Genomic DNA, 23554 nt, shown 5'->3' with positions numbered 1-23554 from the left:
TGATGAAATGCATGAACAAGCGGAAAGGAGCTCAGACAGGGTACAGATGTTAAATTCAGGTCCCTGTGTGAGAAGATGGTGCATTGCTACTGGAGCACGGATATTTCAGAAACATCCTGCTCCTGTTGCCTGGACTCCATCTTTACTAATGCCTTTCAGTTCCCTTAGATAAGAACTAAACTCAGTGCCGCTCCGATACACTTGAATTCACACAGCAGATGCTGGAAGGTCACTAGACTTTACCAAATCTGATACTCTGAACAATTCTATCTGGATTGGGCATTTTCAACGTGCAAATGACCATGAAATACTGCAGAACACCACCCTCCAGATAAGGTGTCGATCGTTATTACAGCAGCACACAGAATAAATGGGACGTTGCGATAATGTATTGCAATTTTATTTCATTTGCTCAAACAAAACAATGTTAACATGTAACAAAAAATTCTAAATGTAACATGAGAACGGTATGGTACAATGTGAATGATAAAAGAATATAAAATAAGGAAACTGGTTAATCGTGAATTTCAGAAACGGTCAGTTTGAATGCTTCCAGCCAGGGTGTGAAGAACAGACCAGTTTCAGCCCCTGCAGGTCTTGCACAGTCCTTTGTACGGGGACAGACGTTCACAGCCAGCAGTTTGATTTCGACATTCAACTGACTCACTGCAGATAATTTCAGAGATTTTAGATTTCCCAAAAACCCACAATCTCACACTGTGACACCTATCTTACCGCAACATCATTACAAATGGCATGAAGTAAAAATATGAATGCAACTGTATTCTAACATATCAATCTCAAATCTCCCTTTGAAAAAACTATCACAAAAAAAAAAAACCATGTTTGAGGTTATGACAGCTTCTACTGTTATTACTAGTTATTTTTAATCTTTGACGTGTTAAATGCAACTTCAGAACAAGGCACAAACCATGAAGATACAGATTTATCTATGTATAATGTTTTTACCTTGATCAAAATACTTAACCTACCAAATCATAAAATGTGATATATTTTCTTTCTCTTGACAGTGACTGAGCAAAGAAAGCCTAGAAAAGAGTGTGACACTTTTAGGATGATATCATGGTTGAAAACTTTGGTGAGATTGCCACATTGTTGGGCAATGGCTGCATTTTGCAAGCAGTACCATAATATGAATTTCAATGGGGTTTTAAAGTGCAATCGATGCTGTAAACACTCGTATAAGCTTCCCAAATGTTTTGATCCGGAAAGACGGCGTTTGAATGATAGGAGAGAAAACCACAACAGTATGCAAAGGGTGAAATGTGTTAAACCCCGTCCTTCCTTCCTTCCAGTCTCAAATTTCCAACACAATCACCGAAGACATAAATGTGCAGATACGTTTAAAAAATGTAATTTTCCAGAAGAAAACTCATGAGCAAGATTTTGAGGAAACACTAAGGGGTATATATATTATTACCCAAATCTGGTCATGTTATATCCCCTCATTGTATATCCCCAACATTATCTTAAAACACAAATTTTAACATTGTTATTTAGATGCATTTCATATCAGTGTCTATGAAGTTCTGCCAGTTTTGCACTGAGATGGGAGGATCAGAGAATTGTTACACTTCAAAATACCTTCCTTAAGGAAATTACATTTTCCAGTGTTTGGAGTGTTGCTCAGGTATATGGTGAAAAATTAATTGCTCTCACTTAGGCAAGTGCTGAGCTCTGTTGAGAAGCAAAAAAAAAATGGCCCAGGACTTTTATTGTGAAAAAGGAAAACAAAGGCAAACAAAATGACATAACATAAATAGATCATTATAACCACTAACCACAAGAGAAAACATTTTGTCGATGGCACAAACGTGTCTAGAACTGTCGCGTTGACATAGTTTCATATGTTTGGGCATCTCAGGAAAAAGATCCGTTATCTGACGTGGCTAATACTTCAGAGAGAGAATTTATTTTGCCTTGTTCTCCAAAACGACAATTTCAAGGCCAAGTGACACTATGGATACAGCAAGGAATGCCAAGACTGAAGCATTCTAGAACCCTAAATGAAAAATAGTGTCTGCTACAAAAGGATGAGAAACAAACGGTCTACCTCTGTAAATCAATTACAAATCATGGCTATAAACAGAAGACACCCCTCAGATCCCTCCCCCAGAGTTACCTCACTTATCAAGATGATATGAATGTTTTTGATTGGGATTATCACGTGGCTACTGAGAAAAGCTACAGTAAAGCATTCTCCACTATTTGGGGGGGGGGGGGGGTGGAAAAAACAATGAGGGCCACAAAGACCGCTTTAAAAAAAGGCAACTAAATGGTGATGTTACACTTATTGCTTATACACCGACAGACGATAATTAATTTCGTGGCAGCTATACGACCTTCACCTTTACAAAATCTGACATGCACTAAATTCGACAGAAATAAAAATAAAAAAAGTAGATTTTCAAATCAATCAAAATAATGAGGGAAAAAAATGCAGTTTCAAAGAATTCTATCTACAGATCCGGTCTTGGAGATATGAAACACTGACCAGAGATTTGAATGAGGGAGGAGTCAGATTTTGGTAGAGAGCTACAATGATGTACAGCAGGAAGGCATTTCTTCATGTGACTGTCCCACCAATCCATCACACACACAACACTAAAAAATAAATGCCAATAACAGGGCTCAGCGCAAATTAGACTTCTGAGCTTTCATTTCTGGGAAAAGAAAAAGACCAAAACCAAAGAATAAATGTTTTCAGGATATTACGCCGAAGAAGTGCCAAGAGACTGGCCATCCCACGGAAGGTTCCAGTAGGCTACCTGATATGGCCGTACATTATAACAGACATGAAGAAACAACTTGCAGATATCCTTTTTTTTTTGTTGTTGTTGTTTTTTTTTTCCTTTTTTTTTTAAATGTACATATTCAGGTAAAAGAGTATTTCAGGAAGACAAGCTTTACAGAGTCCTGCAGCTGTAGACTTTTTAACTAGTCCGTTAGTCCCTCGTCCAGATGGAAAGCTCTTCTCTCTGAGCCACCCCACTTCCGCACGCCCTCAGCCTCCCTCCACCATCCACACAAACCTTCCCAAACGCGCCCCTCGCCCCCCCCGTGTCACAAGCGCACGCCAACCGTCCCGATATCTCAGCGCGAGCGTTTTCGTCTGTCTGCCCGTTATCACACTGTGATGATTAATACAGTAATATATTTCATTACCTTGTTTTTGTGTTTTTTTTTTGTTTGTTGTTTTTTTTGTGTTGCTGTTGTTAAATTATTTTCCTTGATTTTCTTGTGTTATGAACAAAGAAAGTCATCTTTGCATAATTACAGTCGCTCCTCTGTTTAAGACTGTGTCCTGCGCTCGGGGGGAAAGTCCTCGGGAATATCGGAGCTGTCGGGCTTCTAAAAGAGGAGAAGGTCCCGGGTGCTACATGTCTCCTCCCCCGACTCACCTCTCCACCAATCACAAACGCGTCTTCTTCATTAATAGAATTATCATCATCATCATCATCATCACGCCTTTCAAACTTTTTTTGTTTTTTCCTTTTATCATTTCTTTTGTTAAAATATTGTCATAACTGAAGTCAACCTTGAATTGTCAGGCCAGGGGGTTTAATGTACACGCGTCCTACGCTGTGTTGGACTTGCCCAGTTCCTCCCTGATAGCTGTGAAGAAAGAGACAAGGGATCAGAGGTCTGCATGGAAGAGAGCAGACATTTAAATCACTCCTCCTTACACACTGGTACAATGAGTGGTGTTTGTCTTTTCTTGTGGTCAGTTTTGAGTTGGACCTGGACACTTGCTAATGGGCTAGCAGATAAAAAAGAAAGCCTGCATATGTGTGTGTGTGTACATGCACCGTGTGTGTGTGTTTGTTTATGTATGTGTGCCTGCATACATGCGGGATCCTTTTAATGAGGCTTACCATCGATTAGCTCTTCTTTTAGCTTCGTAAGCTCCTTCCTCATTTCATCTAAAATGTCCTGCAATAAAGAATTGAAACCACAGGGGCATTAACACAATCATCTAAAAACATAACTGCTTTTGAAAATACGAACTCATTAAAGGCTGTCAAGTCTTGCCATTTGGTTCTCCTATAGGCTCAGTGCAAAACTCTGAGAATGGCTCTATTCCACGTAAAAGCTTCGCTCAACATGTAAATATACTCCCAACATAAGCAAACACTAAAGTTTGTACTCCACATAGAACATGCAAACAGGTATTTTAACCAATGCGCCCATCTGGCACTGCCACCTATTGTCGTCTTCATCAACTCTCAAATTACCCAACACGTTTAATTATAGGGGCTGCTCTGACCTTGACAGCGGCTCACACGATCGCTCTACCCCTGCCTACGCTACGCTCCTACTTCCTTAGTACTGGGATAGAATTACTTTCATTCGTGAGATCTCATTATCAGCACCTTCCATTCTAGAGCTGGACTGTCAATCACTTTCATGTCAAAACTCCGCCAGAGAAAGTCGACAGTATTCCAGTAAAAAAGGGCTCACACAGATGCATTATGCAGGCCCAGTGCTCTAGCACAGTCTAGACAGGTGTACTGATCGACTCCAACTCTGCTTTTCCCAAGAATGACACTGAAAAACTTCCACAAGGTAACCGTGACAAACAAAAGCGCGAGTAAGGATATATGTAAAAAATAAAAAGACAGCAGTGAGCCGGGCACAGCTGCTGGGCCCGCCCTCGCCGCGGTTGCCTGGCAACGAGGGATTCCTCCAGCCGTTATTAATGAGCGAGTGCCCAGCGCGCTTTTATTCACGGCCCAGTTCCACACACACACACACACACACACATACGCTGAACACACACATACGCACACACACAGACAAACATGTACCTACACACACTAAACACACATACTGAACGCACATGCACACACACACACGCTTGAACACACAAATACACACGCATGCATGCGCACAAACACGCACGCACACACACATACTGAACGCGCACACACGCACACACACACAGGGCTGGGCGTGTAGATAGGGCAGCCATGTGGAGACGCTCCGCTTATCAGGAGGAGCAGGAGCCCCGGCGCACACTGGACACGCCCTCCCTGGCACTGCCAGTTACACCAGCTGACAGGGGCTCGCCCAATCGGACGGCGCGTCTAAGAGTGGCCCCGCCCCTGCCGTTAGCCCGGCGGCACCACGCCCCCTTACCTGTTTCAACCGGTCGTAGTCGAGACCTTCCGCCGCCACCCCATTGGCACTTAGGGATCCGGTCGGCGTGGGCGTGGACTTCGGCCTGACGGACAGAGCGGCACACAAATTAGGGGGGCGGGGGGGGGGGGGGGGGGGTTTCACGCCCTGTGATCTCCTCGGGGGGGGGGGGGGGCGTCGGCGAAATCCCCACATCTTCAAACGAGCCGACGCGACTGCAGGGAGACCGCTGGGCGCTAACGAGCTCGCTGACTGCGGCTCGGCCTTCGATAAAGAGCGCCTACGCCCCGCCGCTCCGCCGCCCCGCCGACGCTCAGCGTGCTCTCCCTTTCAAATGTGCCTCAGCAAACAGGCTGCAGTCACCCAATTAGCAGCAGTTATACACCAATACTACTGGTTAGAGGGTGCGTGGAGAGACAAATGGAGCATCATCAGATCCCAATTAAATACAATTTAACCATTTCTGAATGGACAAAATGCAATATTAATTATATACTCACAATAGGTGACTGCTATTTCTGGAAACTTGCATACTCTAAAGACTCATTCATTAAATTTGTCATTTTTTGCTTAACCACATGAAATATTCAAACAGCTGCATAAAATGTCCACCTTTAAGTAGTGAATGTATTAAAGCAACCAATAGAATGAATTGCAGCCCTCGCAGTATGGCAATGTAGTTTGTGAAATAGGCACTAGTTCCACACACAGCATTTGCTCCGCTAGTAACTGTTATCCATCTTCATCTCTCCCTAAATGCTTGTGCAGATATGAGCAGATATTGTCTCCGTTACACTACACCTCTCTTGCTTTCTGTGTGTATATTTGTGCTGGTATTTAACCAGCACTATCACACTGAAACACAATCGCACTGGCTAAAGCGCTCGAACGTATGTTTTGGAGTAGTTTTTTTAGTGCTCCAAAACGTTAGCACTGTTAGCGCTTTCGTAATTTATTTTTGTTTGTAAAACAACAACCTGTAATCCTCAGTGCATTTAGACTGAGTGACATAAGGTGCAGGGCTCTGAAATAATTGGCGGGGTACAGCAGAAGCGGGGGCTCAATGCTCTTTGAGGCCCGGCGGCTCGAGCGAAGCAGACCCAAACTGAAGTCCCGGAGCTTCCCAAAGGGAATCCGAGACACCTGCAATCACCCCAAAACCGGAGACGTAAACAGGGCACAGCCCCCCACAGCATCTGCCAGTTAAGAACACACGGTAAACCGCAGGCCTAGCATGACCAAACTCCATGGCAACCAGCACACACCACTCCCAAATGCATTCACCGCCATGGAAAGAGGGGTGGGGGGGGGGGGGGGGGGGTTGAGGGGTGGGGGGGTTGGGTGGTTGAGGCTGTTAAGAGAGACATGCAGCTTCACACGGTCATGCAGGTCTACCAAACTAGGCTACTGCTGCAGAAGAGCTTTGCCAACAAGGTAATCATCGACAGGTGACACAGGGAAACGGCTTCAAGAATCTCAATATCGGAAGAACGTGGATATAAAGTCCTGGAACGTGATATCCAGAGGGGACATGCCTACTGTACAAGATATGAGGCACGACCCAGAATATTACTCTTAAAGCCAACTCGAGCCATTTTTTATCTGACAGGGGGAGGCGTGGTGCTGTTATTTACACCAGCGACCGGTGTCTATGTGTTAAAAATGCAGTAATTCTACAAAGAGCTGAGCTTGTGGGTCCAGGGCTAAATATTCTAAACGTGTTTTGTAAAATAAGGTTGGTCAGACGTGTTGGGTGCAGCGTTGGTGACGGGTCTACGCACCCACTCTGCACAGCAGACTCTCCGCCCCTTTTTTTTAACAGAGAGGGGAAATTAAAGACGCCCATCTGTGCGCTTGGGAGAGGGCATTGTTATCTAGCAGGCCTGCTGGGACTGAGCTGGCACCAGGCAGATGCCAAGTAGCCTCGATAATGGAGCGCTCCAACCGCACAGCGCCTGCAGAGTCACCGGAACCTTCTGTGGCTGTGAGCTCAGCGGTGAAGCCCAGGAATGCCCAGTTTCTACATGTTTGGGCACAAAGGAAGCTGAGAAGGTTCTTTACACGGGAGGCATTTAAAGTTTCCAGAGTCTATCCTGGCGATTACCTCATTGGCATATTAAGAAAACAAAATGAAATAAGAAAAACAAAATTAAATGATCGAAATGTTTTGGCAAAAAATTCATTCGAAACACCAAACACCCCCATCCACCCTCCCACCCCTCATTTTCCACAGATCGTTTCCAGCACAGCAAAAAACGGAGAGGTAAACAAAGAGATTTCTCAAACTCCACAGGCTCGTATACCTGCTCAATGGATCAGAAACCATCTGATTTCTCCAAGGGGTGTCCCGTCTGTGAGAGCAGAAACACTAGCCTGTAAAACCCTGGCCTTGAGACCTCCCCAGCCCCAAATCCAGCTACACCCCCCTCCAAATCCCCAGCTACACCCCCCCTCCAAATCCAGCTACAGAACCCCCCTCCCCCATCCACCCACACCAAACCAGGACACTAGCAATCAACAAGTTCCTTCACCGCTTTAAAGATTCCTCCCTAAAAAAGGATGAACTATTAGACTTGCATAATATTTAACCACTAAAACCCTTATTTAAAAAAATAAAGTTACGTAAGATAACACAATTCCATATTTTAACCAAGTGAGATACAATTCCAACTGCATGGGTGTTGCCTGCAAACAGCACAGCTATTCTATCTAAAAAGATGAATCAAGCATACATATTTAAAAGTCATATTCGATCTCCTGAGCCGTCCAGCAGTACGGCTCTTGAACCCAAACGTAGGTTTGAAGCCCGACTGAAAAGAAAAGCACCCCGCCGGGTTCGGGACAGGAGGGGTTCAGCGATAAGCGACTCGGTGTGCTTTAGTCAGGTTAAGCGCTACTGCACCATCAGCCAGCTGAAGAGTGGAATTAACACTGCAGCATGCTCAGCGTGGAGGCTCCTGCCAGCGGTATGGTGATGCTGAGCGCACGCGTGAAGTGACACACGTGATTCCTGGCGTTCGTTCGAACCCGGCAATGGGAACAAACGCGTACAGAACGGGACTACAATCTGCGTGAATGAAATGGACAAAAACCATGTGACCCTCTCCCAGCATGCATCAGCGACATTTACCTTCCGATCACTGGGGATTTGCTACCGTTCATGGTGTTCGCCCGTTCCCATGGTTTCCTGGGCATGTCTGAAATGAAAAAAAATGGCAGTTAACAGGACAGATGCCCCTCACAAAGTTAACGACACAAGTTCTTTTTTTCAGCTGCCGCCTGCAGTCTTCCCGCCCGTGTCCCGCTGCGAACCCGACAGAGACAGAACCTCACCTGGAGTATTACACGCAGAGACTTTAGGGGTTGTGGACTCCGCCTCTTCCTGTGGACAGAGAGGTAAAGGGGCGAGGGTCAAAGGTCAAAGCACAGAAATCACAGATAAACTTGCCTAGACATGTAAATGCTCAAGAGACAACACACCAGTGAGATATCTGGTTAGTTATGTACGTAAGTAGTCCTGAAGGCTCAAGACTTTAATCTCTCTCAAAGAAAAAAGGATTATTATTCGCTGATGCTGTGTAACCAATCAAGAGTGAGACAATCAGCTCAGCTTCAAATGAACAAACAGTACTAAGCTCAGAGGCCTCTCCACTTCATGAGCAGAAAATACTGATCAGGGCTGTGGTCAAGGCTACGCCAATGTGATCAATCTCAAAACTGAACTCACCATTTCAAAAATATGAACCGATATGTGCCTACGAGGATTCTCCAAGCTCATGAATCGAATCTCATTTCTGATATTCGATTTATGATTTTCCTGAACTGACTGGGTCGAAACCGAACTGACCTCAGCCTCTGATGCCGGTAATCCTTTTCTCAGAGACAGGCAATCCGCCGTAGGGAGAGAGCGGACTGACGGTGGCGCTACTCACAGGTTTGTCCTTCTGCTCTGGTTCTGGGGACGATCCCTTCTCTGCGATTCTTCTCCTGCATGGAGATGGGGGGGGGTTGGGGGTGGCGACAGATCTTAGTCAGATAGCCCAGCTACTGTAAGTTCAGTGCCCTCAGCAATCTGAGCTCTGAACGCAATAAACGCGATAAAGTGCGTTTGTGATAAAAATGAGTCGATCGGTCACTGCAGTCACGGGTGAATGCAGCGATGACTCATCCGCCTCGTCACATTCACCGTGTGTGTTATCACTTCTGCTGCTGAGACAGCACTACTGGGAGACCTGTTCCTCAATCACAGGTTATCATTCTGAAGACCTGTGTCGGACATTTTTGTGTGTGTGTGTTCTCCTTTAAATCAGCAACCAGATTAGGCCTTGGAAACAAGATGTGTGGACTCTAAATGAACCACTTTGATCAGGAGTTTAACACCACATGCATTAAGTTTTAAAAGCCCTCTCTCTCTTGTGTAGGGATTTTGAGTGTAATGTCACCTCCTGGCCAGCAGGGCGCTCATCTCCTCCATCAGGCCCCCGCCCCCTGGGAGTGGGCCGTTTCCGCCCTTGGCGGCTGTGGGGGTCCCAGCAGGAGCAGCACCCGTTGGATCGTCACTCTGCGAAATCGATCCCACAACATTTCCGTTAACACGTCCCGTTAAACATTACTGGGAAACTAAATATCAGCAATATTAAAAACCACGTTTTAATGTTGTGATCCTCAAAGTCTGAATTTTGTTTATGCTGCTCTATTTAGCCTTCTTAGGAAAATTCTGTCACAACACAGTGCATCTGATAAGAGTCTAGTTGTTATGCAACATTTAGTCAGTCTGCTGATGTCACAGAGCAACAGACAATTATGTAGCTTAAAGCTAAGGTTCCTCATTAACACGATGAACTTACAGCGTCTCATTTGAGTGAAATTTTCTGTGTTCACATCTCAAGATCATGCTATCATAAAGAAATGCATGTCCTAGGGCAACATACGAAATTTTACATGAGCAATTTCCTCCAGCCTATCTCAGTCAAGGAGCCGAAATGTAAGTGTCAGTCAGGCCTGCTATGTATAAAATGTATTCAGAGTAATTATGCGCTGTGATGTGATTGGCTAAATCCAGCGGTCTCTCACCCTTGGCACTTTCCGTAGTTTGGCTCCAGCCAGGGCGGCGGCCAGGCCAGCGAGGGGTCGGTTCTCCTCCGGACCGGGAGATGGCGAGAACAGGCCGGCGGGAAGGGGCGGGGCTGGGGGAGGGGGCGGGGTAGGGGGAGGGGCCTGACCTGGAGGAGGGGGCGGGGGGCCAGGAGGGGGAGGCGGGCCCGTCGGGGTGAGGGAAGGAGGCAGAGGGGGCGGGGGAGGGGGTGGCGGACCGGGAGGGGGGGGTGGCCCGGCGGTGGGGGTCACAGTGGAGCCGGGTGGGAGTGGGGGTGGGGGGGGAGGAGCAGGAGGTCCCTGTGGTGCATCTGTTGCAGGCAGAAAAGGCGAACGTAAGTGCTTATTATCCGACAGAAATATTACCTGACAGAAATAAACTTTGGAGGCGGGAGTGACTGACTTCCTCACAGGCAAAAACGTTCAAAGTAGGCAAGTCTATGAATAATAATATCTGAAGGAAATGTTTACAACAAAAATGAAGGTAAGTAATGTTTTGCTGAAAACCTCACTCAGTCATGCATCTTAATTCACACTAATGAGTAATGTGAAATATTAGTGCGCAATCCAGAGTTATAAAAACATTCAACCAGAGGTCTACATACAAGAACTGAAAGGAAAAAAAGCATCGTATTAGCTGAGCCTGTATTGATGAGTCTGACTACCGACTCATACCAAATGATACAGGATCTAAGAGAGACAATCCCCCCAAGCTAACACATGAAAGATCTCATCAATACATGACAGAAAGGCCCCTGACCGCTTCTGCTGCCAAAGTATCGGCTTTTAAAAAAATTTAATTAGCTAGGTTTCACGGCCCATACGAATTAGTCAAAACTGGACGGCGTGATGGACAGACAGGCTGCGGTGGGGAGCACGGGTATTGAGCATGGTCGATGAGTGATAGTCAAGTCAATCAATCATGGGTGACAGCGCTGATGAGGGCTTCTGCAAATCCCACCCCCCCCCCCCCCCCAGCAAATAAGGCTGGCCAACAGTGTGCGTCACATTCCAGGCCCGTCTTCCCGCCAAAAACAATGGTGTCGCGTAATGGACTTGTGTGAAGGTTGTACATCGTAAATATTATTCATATGTAAAACAGGCTACTAGCGATGTAAACGGAGCACTTAAACATTCCCTAGTTCATGTCATTATATAACTAAATAGACTGCAAATAGGTTTTAAAATGTTTAAGGCCAAAGAAGCATGTCAACTACTCAACTATAGGACACTTCATGCACTAATTTAATAATAAATCCATACGTAAGTGGTTCATGAGTGAACAAGGACTTTTCAGTTTCATGTGCTTGAGAACAAACACTGTCAGAAGGTGACTTAAAATTAAACCTAGTGGGAAAAAAATCCTCATCAAATAAGATATTATCCGCCTCCTACTATACATATAAAAATAAGACACAGTTGCTAAAGTATGACCCTTTAATACTGAAATAATGTGGGGGAAAAATTCTTGTGTACAGTTGAATTCCAGGCAGTTGTGCAGTCTATGCAAATTACACTGGCTCACAGTTTTTTGGATCTTGTTAGAATCTAGTATACTTCAGGCTTTTTCATAGTCTTATGGCTTAAAGTAGACAGGTGTGTAGTTAAAACCACAGCATTGTGGGAACGTGTCCAGGATTGATATGGCCCACAGAGAACATGCTTTCAGTCGCAAATGACAGCCACAAAAAGTAATGAATCACACACACAAGCCAACTGCAACACAGTTACAGCGGCTCACAGTCCATATATGTTGATGACCATGATTGTACAATACACTGGAGGTGAAGGTTCATACACAGAAAAAATAATTTTAAAAAAATATGGGTGAATAAAATGGTGAATTGCAGAAAAGAAATATTCTCGAGCAAACAGGCAAAAGGAAATAAAAGGACAACGGACGTTTCGCAACATCGCGTTGCGCAAGACGGCCTTCTGAAAAGCGGAAGGTTTTCAGACGAGCCTCAGAGAGAGGAAATCGATGCCAGTCGAGCGACACGAGCGAACGAACGACAGAAAAAAACGAAAAAACCAAAGCTGCCAGACGAGGACGAGCGGGACAACGCCGAGGAGGAGACGAAGACGACACGCGGCGTGCCTGACGGACAGGTGGAACCGTTCTAAACCCGCCCCCCCCCTCGGGGGCTTGGCCCCGCCCAGAGACGGGAGCCGGCCCTTCGGCCCCTCCCCCTCCCCGCACGGACGGGCGCCCGCCGGCGTTAGTCGATTAGTGGAGGAGGCGGAGAACAGAAGAGGCGGAGAGAGGAGGCCTTACCCGGCTGGGCGGGAGGAAGAGCAGCAGAACCTGGAGCAGAGGAGGAGGAGGAGGAGGAGTCTCCCAGCACAGAGTTTAGAGAGTGCTCAGCACAGGCAGGGGGAGCTGTGGAGGGAGAGGGAGGGGAGAGGAGGGGGGCCGCGGGGAAGGACAGCGAGAGGGGGGGCAGCGGGGGAGGGGGCGGTGGGGGCGGAGGCGGGGTCGGGGCCGGCGACAGGAAAGGGGGCTGCGGGGACTCCGGGGGCCCGTTTGGGGCGCCGGGCGACGGCGAGGGGGGCTTCTGGGACAGCGGGCTGGGGGCGGGGATGGCGATGACGGGGCGGGGCCCGGCGGCCTTGCCGGGGGGGCTGCTGATCATGACGGGCGGGGAGGGCGGCAGCGGGCTGAAGTTGGTCGCCGACCAGACGATGGACTTGGAGGGCGGAGCCGGGGGAGGGGCCGGGGCGGGGGGCGGGGCCGGCGGGTGCTTGCTGATGGGCCGGGGGACGGTGGCGTAGTGGGGCAGGACGGGGTGGAAGGCGGAGCCCAGGGAGGTGGCGAAGCGGGAGGCGGAGTGGCGTAGGGGCGGGGTCGGGGGGGTGACGGTGGAAGAGGAGGGGGCGGGAGGCACGAAGTTTGGGGTGGAGGGAGAAATGGGCGAGGAGGAGGTCTTGGAGTACTCCGGAGGCGGGGGGTTGTACAGGGTGCTTTCGAACGCTGAACACACCGGATGACAGGACAGGCGGGGGGGGGGGGGGGGGGGCGGCAGCCATGCAGGGGGGAACGGACACAGGAAAGAGAGAGAGAGAGAGAGAGAGAGAAAAAGAGAGAGAGAAGAAAGGAGAGAAAAGGGGGCAAATGAAGCAGGAAAACCAACACAGACCAGATCTCCTTTTTTTCTTCTTTGTTTTTTTTCAATTCAAATAAAGGAGGCTACAATTAGTATGAAGGTTAGCTGTTGAGACAGGACCAGAATCCTTCTGCATAAACAATCTGTCACACAGAGTTAGCAACTTGCTGAACACAGACTTGACACAGTCTATGAATTAATGGTCCCACATACACTAGCAATACCACATAATTCCTGTCAGGAGTGAGTGCTTTAACGTCTCACTGGATTCATTTTATCATTATTACCCAGCGCACACACCAGCTGGACTTAACGTCCGTGTGGCCCAGTCGGAGGGAACCCACACCGGCCGCCGCTCACGTCCGTCATGCTACGTGAAAAACGCCCACTCTCACACGGAGACACCAGCGCAAAGCAGGTCAACGCAGCACGCCAGAGCGCACGGTCGCACAAACGAGACACAACAACCCCTGAAACGCGACAAACGTTTTGATTAAACAGTTCCTCGTTTTGTCTGCTGAGAACGGGGAACCATGTTAGCTGCGTATCACCACATCGTGCTTTAACACGACCCGACCCTCGTGTTGTCTTCGTATTTCGCATGTACCCCATGTCCACAGGGTCAAAGATGACTCACCCTTGCCAGACCCCCCCCCCCCCAGTTATAAAGCCTCTTAATAGATACGTGGAGCTTAACTTTATGACTTCTGGTTTTAAAAATGCAGGGTTGAAAAGGCTCATGAGATTTGTACCCTGATGGTCAACTTCTTTTATTAAAAATATAAAACAAGGCAGTGTTTAGCTTCTATAATGGTAGAGTAACAACACAGGAACAGGAAAAGGAAAAGTAATCAAATTTCATACTGAAGGAATTAAATTTTGAGGGTTTTCACTGCTGTTAAACTCGGGATAGGCTCATTTCTGACCCTGAGGACAACAGGAGGGTAAAGCAATCTTTCCCCACTGCAATTCACCATACCTCCAGTTTAGAAGTTTGACATTTCATGGCAGCAGTTATAAAAATATATTTTTGTTCAATATACCGGTGACATTTTCTGTGAAGGGTCTTAAGTAGTAGTCTGCGCTGTCACTTCACATAAAGGCCATTACGACAACATGCTAAATCACACCCTGTGGGCAGTGCGTTGGACTGCATGCATATTTTAGACTGTTTACCTAGTTTCTACCAAGAGGTGACAAAGTGCTTATGAATGCTTTATGTAGTACTTCCACAGGACCCTGCACAGAGTAAGTGTTTTAAATCAAAAAGTGAATATAGTGCCTGTTAAGATGTGTGTGTGGCTGAAAACAAGTGTTTTGCTGGAAAGAGTCTCTCCCGTTAACAGGGAGAGTGGAAAGGGAGCCATGTTTTTCCGGCTGAGAAGGCTGTTCTTCTCTGGGGCGATGCCAGGAGGGCGCAGTTGCTGAATTATCCACGCTCTGTTTTTTAAAATAAATAATTATTGTCTTATTTGGATCCCAGCGCTGTAAAAGCTGGGCCATATGTTCACCGAGGGGCTAACATGGCTAATCCTATGAAAAACCCACGTCCCCCTCCCCCCCCCTTTTCTGGTTCAGTGAGTCTTGTGAGCAGCCAATTAGGGGCAGCCTGCAGGACAGGCCACGCCTCCAAGCCCAGGCCAAAATGCCGCTCACATGTTGGTGCCCCCCCCCCCACCACCACACTGAGCTCTCCCTCTCTCCCTCTCTCCCTCTCTCCCTCCCCCCCTCCCCCCCCCCCCCTGCTCTGTCTCACAGGCCTACTGTCATCTGTCCCTTCTTAAAGGCATCAGACTTGTGTCCCGTTTTATTTTCGTCTTTCTCCTCTGTCTCTCGCCCCCCCCACCCTGCCCCCCCTCGCACAAACGCAGAGCCTACTCACATTTCCCCGGGCCGTCCGTGCGGTCGGGGTGGTCATGTGACCACGGGTGCAGCTCGGCACTGCGATTCCCCAGAAGTGTAATGAGCAGCGTGTAACGAAAATCACACACACACACACACACACTCCAGAGCTACAGACACCCAGTCACCACCACCACCACTCCTGCCCGAACTTCGCCCAATTACAACCATGTTAAACGCTCTGAGGAGAAAATGTATGAAACGTGCAATACAAATAAAGTTATTAGCGTTGCTATTTTATAATGAGCCTATTTTTTTTTTTTTTTTTTTTTAATAATCTAGGTGTGAAAAATAAAAACGCCTCTGACATGGTGTTGTGATTAAATAGGTAAGGCGTTAGTCTGAGTCGGAAGCGAAGGGCTAACCTCTTTGGAAAGGGTTGCCCAGGGATACACTGCATTTCTCTCAATGAACATTTGGCTCCTTTTTTTTGTGAGAATACAAGGAGCATTTCCTCTTTAATAAATCTGATTAAGGCCCCTGTGCTGATGTGTGACCAGCACAAGCCAGTTAAGCCCTGATGGCAGACCAGCGGCGAGTGGAAGGACCGTTCTCGTTAATGTCGATGTTAAAACACGATGCTCCCCTGCGTATCGCATTAGTCACGATCCAATGAGGCCTGCGCTGCGAAGCATTAGTTCATGAATAGGACGCCCATTTCGCCGATGTTAATGCACGTCAAACATCTCATACCACATCACTCACAGAGTAACACATCCTGCCAAGTCGTATTTGAATTGAAAATACCATAAATGTACTCGATAAACACACACAGCATCCTGACAACTAACAGCAACGGCGCATTTAGTACCATGAGGATTTCTTCTTCGATTGAATACACATTTTAGGCAAAGCTTTCCCGGCTTTAAGATGAAACATTCTGTCATGTTACAAACGAGAGGGGAACAAAAAAACCCAAATTCACAATCCCGCTAGTAAAATGTGGCTTCAGCCGAAGCTCCGCCCCCGTCCTGGAGCAGAACGCGGCCGGGTGTATTTTTACCCTCTGACTCACGCGGACGAGCTGCACCGTCTGAGGCGACGGCGTTTCGTCGCCGGACCGCTAACAGCGAGCAGGCGGGCGCATCTCCGGATCCCCCCCGCGCCAGCCCCCCGAATTCCGCGTGGCGTCTGAGGCGAGGCGAGGTGGGGAGGGAGGGAGGGGGGGGCGGATAACTCACCTCTCGGGCGCGCTCCTTACGCGCGGGACCCCTGACTGGAAGCGTCCCCTCTGTGGCCCGCACACCCTCCCCCCCTCCTCCCCTCACACCCCAAATCTGCAGAACAGCCCGTGCAGGGGAGGGCTCGTCACGGGCCCCCGCCGAACCCCCGCGGACCCGCCGGGCCGCTCCGGCGCTCAAGCTGTTCGCTAGCCGGGTCCAATTCGCCGACAGATGGACGGCAAGCCAGAGGATCCAAACTGAGCTAGGCTAACCGAGAGGGTGCGAGACTGGCCGAGACAGCCGCGATAAAAGACGACAAAATAAAATAAAATAAAATAATGACTTTCTTAAAAATCTGCACTTTGGTCTGGAAGCCTGACGGCCGCGCTCCCGCTCGCAGAGACGCACGGTCGGAAATCCCGCCGTCGCCGCGGAGACTGGCGCTGCCCGGCTGCCTGTGGGAGGAGCTCTGGCGCTCTGACGCACCGTGGAGGAGAGAAGGGGGAGGAGGAGGAGGAGGAGGAGGACGATGATGCTCACCGGCGTTGGAGATGCGCCTCCCTCGCTCCCAGTCCATCTGCTCGCGGTCCAGCTGCTCCTGCTGCTCCCTCTCCTGCCTCTCGCGCTCCGCTAGCTCCCGCTCGCGCTCCTGCTTCTCGCGCTCCAGCTGCTCCTGCTCCTCCCGCTCGCGCTCCAGGCGCTCCTGCCGCTCGCGCTCGGCGTTCTCGCGCTCCTGCCGCTCCCTCTCCAGACGCTCCCGCTCCTGGCGCTCTCGCTCCAGCATCTCGCGTTCCGCACGCTCGCGTTCCAGACGCTCCCGCTCCTGGCGCTCCCTCTCCAAGCGCTCCCGCTCCTGCTCCTTCTGACGCTGCAGTTCCTGCAGCTGCCTGCGGGGGGCGACAAAGGGGGGGAGAGGAGACGACGTCAGAAACAGCACAGCCTCTTTCCCCACTTTCACTACAAACCCTGGACCTCCCAGCCATTTACTGTCACCATTCTCCACCATGTGCACATACAAGAGGGAAAATGTCCAGTGTTCTGACAGAGTACACGAGTCCAGGTGGGACCATATGTACTCTGTAAGAGCAGATTTAACACTGAACATTGTACTGTGTACAATACAGACACAGGTTAACAGACACACATAAAATACACCTGGACTTCCATTATTTTAAAGAGAAATCAGATCATCTGTGCCCCATTGCAGGCTACAACAGAGAAAAGGCTAGCGCATTTCATCTGCAAACAAGATGTAGACTAGGTGAATTAGTTGAATCCCAACAAATCCCAGATAATCCCTGAAATGTTTCTGAACACCACACAGTTCCCTGTATAGCTCCACAGCAGTTCTAACTTGCGCAATGTCGAAGTCAACAACACTTCGATATTTTGTGTGACAGTTCTGTCCCCACAACATGCGCTTGTACTGTTTGTTTCTGCGAGCGCTCTTGTGCAGGATCGGCCACCAGGGGGCAGCACACTTCCACGAGAGGGACGGGTCCGCATCACTGCGGAGCCTGGGTAAGCACGGGTGACCTTTACGCCGTCGCCGCTGGCAGGGGGCCGGCCGTTTCAAACCGGCTGTTCCCGCACACCCAGGGCTGGGAGTGATGCTCCCTGACAGGTCCCGCAGGGGGACGGTCAGGTGGGGCTCTTCCGCACACGCTCGGAGTTTCCCAGCACCGCCCTCCTGTTGTCCTATGAGCCTATCCCGAGTTCAGGTGGCAGCCAGTGCCTTCGCGCCGCAGAAGCGTGACACGGGCCAAATCCGGCTCTCGGGTCACGGACGCCGCGGCTCAGCCGCCGCCATCGACCTGGAGCCCGAAGCAGCGGCGCGGCCCGTCCTGAGCCGCGGAGATCAATGGCGAGAGTGATGAGGCGCGTACGCGGAAGCGAACGCACCTCGCCATCGCCGGGTTCAACCAGGGTGAGCGTTCACACGGGGCAACAGAGGCAGGCGTTTGAAATGAGATAATTGGACGGAGAGACGGACGCACGGTGAGCGGTCCCGCTGCTGCAGGTTTTATGGTGCGGGAGGCTCTCTGAGCAGTCGTGAGCGTCAGGGTCCCCCCCCGCCCCTCTCCCGCCATCTGGCCTGGCGCACCGCACACCTGTTCCACCGCACGCACCGGCGATGATGTCACGTCCAGGCACCACGCCAGCCACGCCCCCAACCTCACTGTGAACCCATTCAGCTCTGCGGCCTATTACCGTTCAATAATAATAACAATAACAATAATAATGTTTAATAAGCCACAGAAATTAGTCAGGCATGTAGATGTGTCCTTCCCTCCAGCAGGTTTCCCCTTCAGGTCTTCCTCTTGTCCTCTCTCTCCCTCTCTCTCTCTCGCTCCCTCTCTCTCTCCCTCTCTCTTTCTCTCTCTCTATCGCTCCCTCTCTCATTATTTCTCCCCCATCAGTGCTCCCCTCTCCCGGCCACCCTGACTCCCCGAGGAGGCTCCCCTGCTCCGCACTGGAGACAGAGAGAGAGAGGGAGGGAGGGAGAGAGAAAGAGAGGGCAGAGAAACCTGTGCTCAAAGTCTCACGGCACGAGAGAGAGACACAGAGAGAGAGAGAGAGAGAGAGAGAGAAAGAGAGAGAGACAGAGAGAGAGAGAGAGAGAGAGAGAGCGGAGAGTCCTGTGCTCAAAGCCCTGCGGCACGAAAGAGAGAGAGAGAGAGAGGGAGGGAGGAAGAGAGAGAGTCTTAATCACAGCACTGGGGAGGCATTCATAATTCAGCTCAGCGCTGTGTCTCCAGAGGACACCAGCGCTCAGGACGGCGACCGTTTCCGGGCTTTTCCGCAGCCTCCATGACACACCGGTGCCTCCGGCGCACAAGCAGAGCCCAGCGTACGGCTAATCACGCTCAGACTGGAACCGGTCATTAACAACTAGCGCTCGTATTACAGCACACTGGCTCAGAGCTAGGGGTGGCAGTTGAGCTGTGTGTGTCAGAGGGGTGTGTGATGTCACTGGGAGGACGCTGTTGAAACGTGGGGCTCTGATGGTGACTGCAGTGTCAGTGTAAGACCAGAGCTCCCAAAGAGAGCTCAGGGAAGGATTAACTGCCAATGGTGCCCATTCAACTGTGTGGCCTAACGAGGGGAACGCCATCGAACCCAAGCTCTAAAAAAAATTAATGGGTCTGTTTCTGGGCCTTGAAGAGCCACAGAGTCCGCTTGTTTTTGTTTTCAATTAAAACCAAACCAGCGACCAATTCAGGGCTTAGAAACTAGGTCAAGTGAGCAGACTGTGTAATTGACTTCTTTAATTAATCGATTAAGTACCGAGTAACAATGGAATCCCAGCACACCGTGTGGCGCTATAGGACCAGGGCTGGGGATCACTGCTCTAAAAGGACAGGCCAATGGCTGCCTCCTCTACGAGCTCGCCTTAACCCGACCGGCCAATATTGACGCGTACATCCCAATCTCTGTGGAGAAAAGGCTATTTTTACCACCGGGAGGGTCGACAACTATACGCAACGCAGCCTTACAGTTGTACAGTAAGCGTTCTGGAAGCCTCCAGATTGGGCCCGGTGATGTATTTATATCCTCCTTTCTCCCAGGCTGAAATTCCATACCTGCTGGTCTCCACGGCTAGCAAACTATTTCCGTCGAGCGTTCTAAAAAAAGCGTGTAATGCTATCTGACACGGACACGGACACGGACACACACACACACACACACACACACACACACACACACACACACACACACACACATTCCCTGGCAAGGCGGATCATAACAGCGCCTCAGTCGCTTAAAATTAGCACGGTCGCTAACCGGAGCCCGGAGTGCCGTCAAGGGTTTCGTCACGTCGCCCCGTTTTCCCGCCGCGGACAGCGAGGAGGGAGGGGGGCCCGGAACGTTCCGCCATCGCCATCGCCTTTCACAGCTACTCACTTAGCGCTCCGATGTCTCCGCTTAATTAGCGCCTGATCCCCGGCCACTTAGCGGGCTCGCGACCTGTCTGGGAAAACGTCACGCTGCCGCAGGAAAACAGACCGAGAACTACGTCTCGAACATTAACAAACAATAAGTTTGTTTGTGTGCGTCTCCGCCGCTCTGTCGTGACGGCCGTCGCGTTTCGTTTTCGTTTTTGTGCGATTTATTTATTCATCGTGAAGCGACGCTGAGGTGACACGTGGTTCTGAGAGAAGAAAGGTTGTTGAGCAGATTAGCCTGATCGACATCAAAGGTCGAAAAAAGGGCAAAATAACAGGGTGGATTCACGCTGAGAAGGCTGAGTGGCAGGTGCAATCATACTTAACGTGATCATTCATAACTCGCGCACGCCAAACCCGGAGAACACCTGATTGTGTTTGATCGAAGCGTAATGAAGAGAGAAGAAGCGAGACACAAGCCAAGGAGAAAGAAGAACTCTCAAAGGCCGGCTCCTATATTCGGTACGGAACAAACTCGTATCCCGCGGTTACAGCCCCGCGACACTTACCGCGCAAACGTTTCGGCATCCACCAGCTTGCCCCCGGGCAGCATCACAAACGGCCCCACGATCCTCATCGTTTCCTCCCTGTACAGGTTCCCCCTGTTCTGGTTTTAGTTCCGGTTCTGGTTCTAGTTTTGGTTCTGGTTCAGGTTCCACTCTCGGGCTGATTTTAAAGCCCACCGACAGGAGGGCCCGCCCCCCCCGTGACGATTGGCTCTATTTAAAATGGACGCCTCAGTGTTGCTATCGGCCCAGCCCGCTACGTCATCGCCGTGGTGACTGCGCTTGCTTAGTAAGGAAGGATGAGCCTGAGCAGAACTTCACAGGGGCCAAACACTCGATCCGTCAAGACATTATCAAGACGACTCAAGACACCGGCGAGGCAGAAACTCCTCAGCAGACAGTGGACTAACCTGGAGGAATGACATTAGCTAGAGCTGGGAAGCAGGGGGGGGGGGGGTGACATCATCCCTCTGGGGGGAATTCTTAAACAGTGATGTCGCGTTCCTTCAGGGGTCGCGTGTAAACAACCGTAAGCGAGGCCAAGTCGGGCCATGTCAATTTTTAAAGTTTGACTCAATCCCATTGGTGAAGGTCATTCATCTATAAATACACCCCCATGCACAGCAGCAATACGTCCGAATCTGCTTTCAAACAAAGTATTAAAAGTGTACAGGAAAAATAGGGATAATTGCTGTGTGCAGACAAGACTGTGGGTCGAGTGTTAATTCGCATTTGAATACCCACAGCTTCACTCAAGCAATTCTCCAGGTTGTTATGGCTCTTTTCAAGCAAACACCAAGTTGAGGCTGGCTAACGCTTATGCCAAAACAGAAAGAGAGGTAAAGAGAGCACTGTGCCATTTTAAAAAAGGATCCGTCTTTTTTGTGTTATGACTAACGACGTAATAATCGTTGAATTGCTTTCATGTTCCTCAGCACAGTCCATCAGAGACCTGAGAAGCTTCCGCCTGAGGCTCTTCTGGAAAGCACCGCACTTCTGTCCAGCTCCCCGATTTTCCCACTTGGGGGAGACAGCCATTCGAGAGACCCCGAGTCCATTCGCTTGGCGTCTCGGCCTCTAACATCGGTTGCCAGGGGAACCGTTGCTAACGGAAGAAAGCGGACGCGGGGGCCCCGGATAAGAATGCCGCGGGATAGCTAACTGCCGGACGGCTGAATGGGGGGAGAACCGCGCGGCCGGCGAGCACCTCCCGCTCTCCGGGGCGAAGGAACAAAAACCAAACGGCCATTTACATCAATCTGGGGGAGGGGAGCCGAGAGGAGGGGGGGGGGCAAACTCGCCCCCACCGTCCATCTGCTCTCACACACAGAGCACCGGCTGCGCGGTCCCAGGACGAACCGCGCCGGACGGGGTAATAACGGACGCAGCGGACCGAGAAACGTTAACGCCGTGGAGCAGACGCCGTTAGCCGAATTTCAGCCCGCGAAGCAGCAGCAGCGTCGATCACGAGAGCCCATCTTACATCTACGTGTGAGATTACACCCCTCGGCTCACGGGACGAGTGCCTGCGCAAGTCACTCTGCTCTCTCGAAAAAAACCCCCCAGCCCCACCCCCCCACCTGACAGATGTGCTCCGGGCTTCGGCATCGGCCAACCTGCTCCGGCCTCGAAGCGGCTATTTTTACCCAGCGTTACGGAAGCCTCCCGCGCCTCTTTAATCGCGCTGTGATAGGGTGAATTTCCGGCACGTCAAGCGGCGAGGCGTGTTCTTTCGTGTGGCGCGTCTGTCCCGCGGGATTTAGCGTCTCCGCGGCCACAGTGGGACACCGTGGAGGGTAGAGAGTGAAATTCGCCCTTTCTCTCCCCCCTCCATGTAATCCCCCTGTAGAGCGTAATCTGAGGTGTCTGGGTAGGATGAGGTAACGCCAGAAATAGTCCGAAAAACATCCGCAGAGGAGGGATGCATCTAAAAACACCTCACAGCTGAACAAGAGCTCAGGGAAGCACCCTGAAGGATGAGCACGCTCACACACGCACACACACACACACACACACACAAACAAACACACACACACACACAGTTTCATAGCTAAAGGATAAGCATTCTCTCACTCTCTCTCTCTCACACACACACACACAAACACATAAACACTCTTCCATTTCTGGACACTGTGCATATACACACACACAGACACACAAACACACACTTCCATAGCTGGACACTGAGCATGCACACACACACACACACACACACACACAGCTGGACACTGAGCATGCTCTCAGACTGACCAAGGTATGACTCAGCAGCAGGGCCAGGAACAGGGCTGAGCCCAAACCTCTCCTCTCTCTCTTCCCTCCTCTCCTCCCCCCTTCTCCCCCCTCTCCCCTGGCTCCAGCTCCCCCTCTTTCCCTCTCCTCCCCTCTTTCTCTCCCCCTCCCCTTCTTTCTCTGTCTGTCTGTCTGTCCTCCCAGTTATCCTCAGATGAACCATGTCAGTGCGCTCGTTAAGGATGTGCTCGTTAGGGATCTGCTCGTTAAGGATGCGCTCGTTAGGGGACTCGCTCGTTAAGGGACGTGCTCGTTAAGGGGTCTCGGGCAGAGGCAGCAGGTAGGCAGCGTGTCTGAGCAGGTGAGACGCTGGTGAGCCTGGCACACAGCCAGCCGCCTGGAGCCCTGAGTCAGAGAGGGGACGCCTCCATGTAACCCCAGAGAGGCCA

At 50.1% G+C, this 23554-nt stretch overlaps 1 protein-coding gene across 6 annotated transcripts in view; it reads right to left on the bottom strand.

Moving 5' to 3' along the window:
• Nucleotides 1–382: 382 nt before the first annotated feature.
• The window catches only part of enah (ENAH actin regulator), a 107993-nt gene continuing 84821 nt past the window's right edge, over nucleotides 383–23554 (bottom strand). For 3 of the 6 annotated variants that reach the window (XM_035422394.1, XM_035422393.1, XM_035422391.1), the window contains exons 5-15: nucleotides 16964–17310; nucleotides 12530–13225; nucleotides 10234–10565; nucleotides 9603–9721; nucleotides 9093–9147; nucleotides 8494–8542; nucleotides 8291–8357; nucleotides 7464–7511; nucleotides 5161–5245; nucleotides 3897–3954; nucleotides 383–3636 (exon numbers count right to left, since the gene is read on the bottom strand). In XM_035422394.1, coding sequence (XP_035278285.1) covers nucleotides 3599–3636; nucleotides 3897–3954; nucleotides 5161–5245; nucleotides 7464–7511; nucleotides 8291–8357; nucleotides 8494–8542; nucleotides 9093–9147; nucleotides 9603–9721; nucleotides 10234–10565; nucleotides 12530–13225; nucleotides 16964–17310 — 1894 coding nt within the window. In that variant the 3' untranslated portion in view covers nucleotides 383–3598. Of the gene's footprint in view, nucleotides 3637–3896; nucleotides 3955–5160; nucleotides 5246–7463; nucleotides 7512–8290; nucleotides 8358–8493; nucleotides 8543–9092; nucleotides 9148–9602; nucleotides 9722–10233; nucleotides 10566–12529; nucleotides 13226–16963; nucleotides 17311–20879; nucleotides 21082–23554 lie in introns of those variants that run through there. The other 3 variants (XM_035422396.1, XM_035422392.1, XM_035422397.1) reach the window with 3 other exon arrangements.

The sequence above is a fragment of the Anguilla anguilla genome, chromosome 6 (genome assembly GCF_013347855.1).
Source record: "Anguilla anguilla isolate fAngAng1 chromosome 6, fAngAng1.pri, whole genome shotgun sequence".
NCBI classification, from domain to species: Eukaryota; Metazoa; Chordata; class Actinopteri; order Anguilliformes; family Anguillidae; genus Anguilla; species Anguilla anguilla.
The sequence above is the reverse complement of the archived record's forward strand: the minus strand, read 5'-3'. Positions and strand labels throughout refer to the sequence as shown.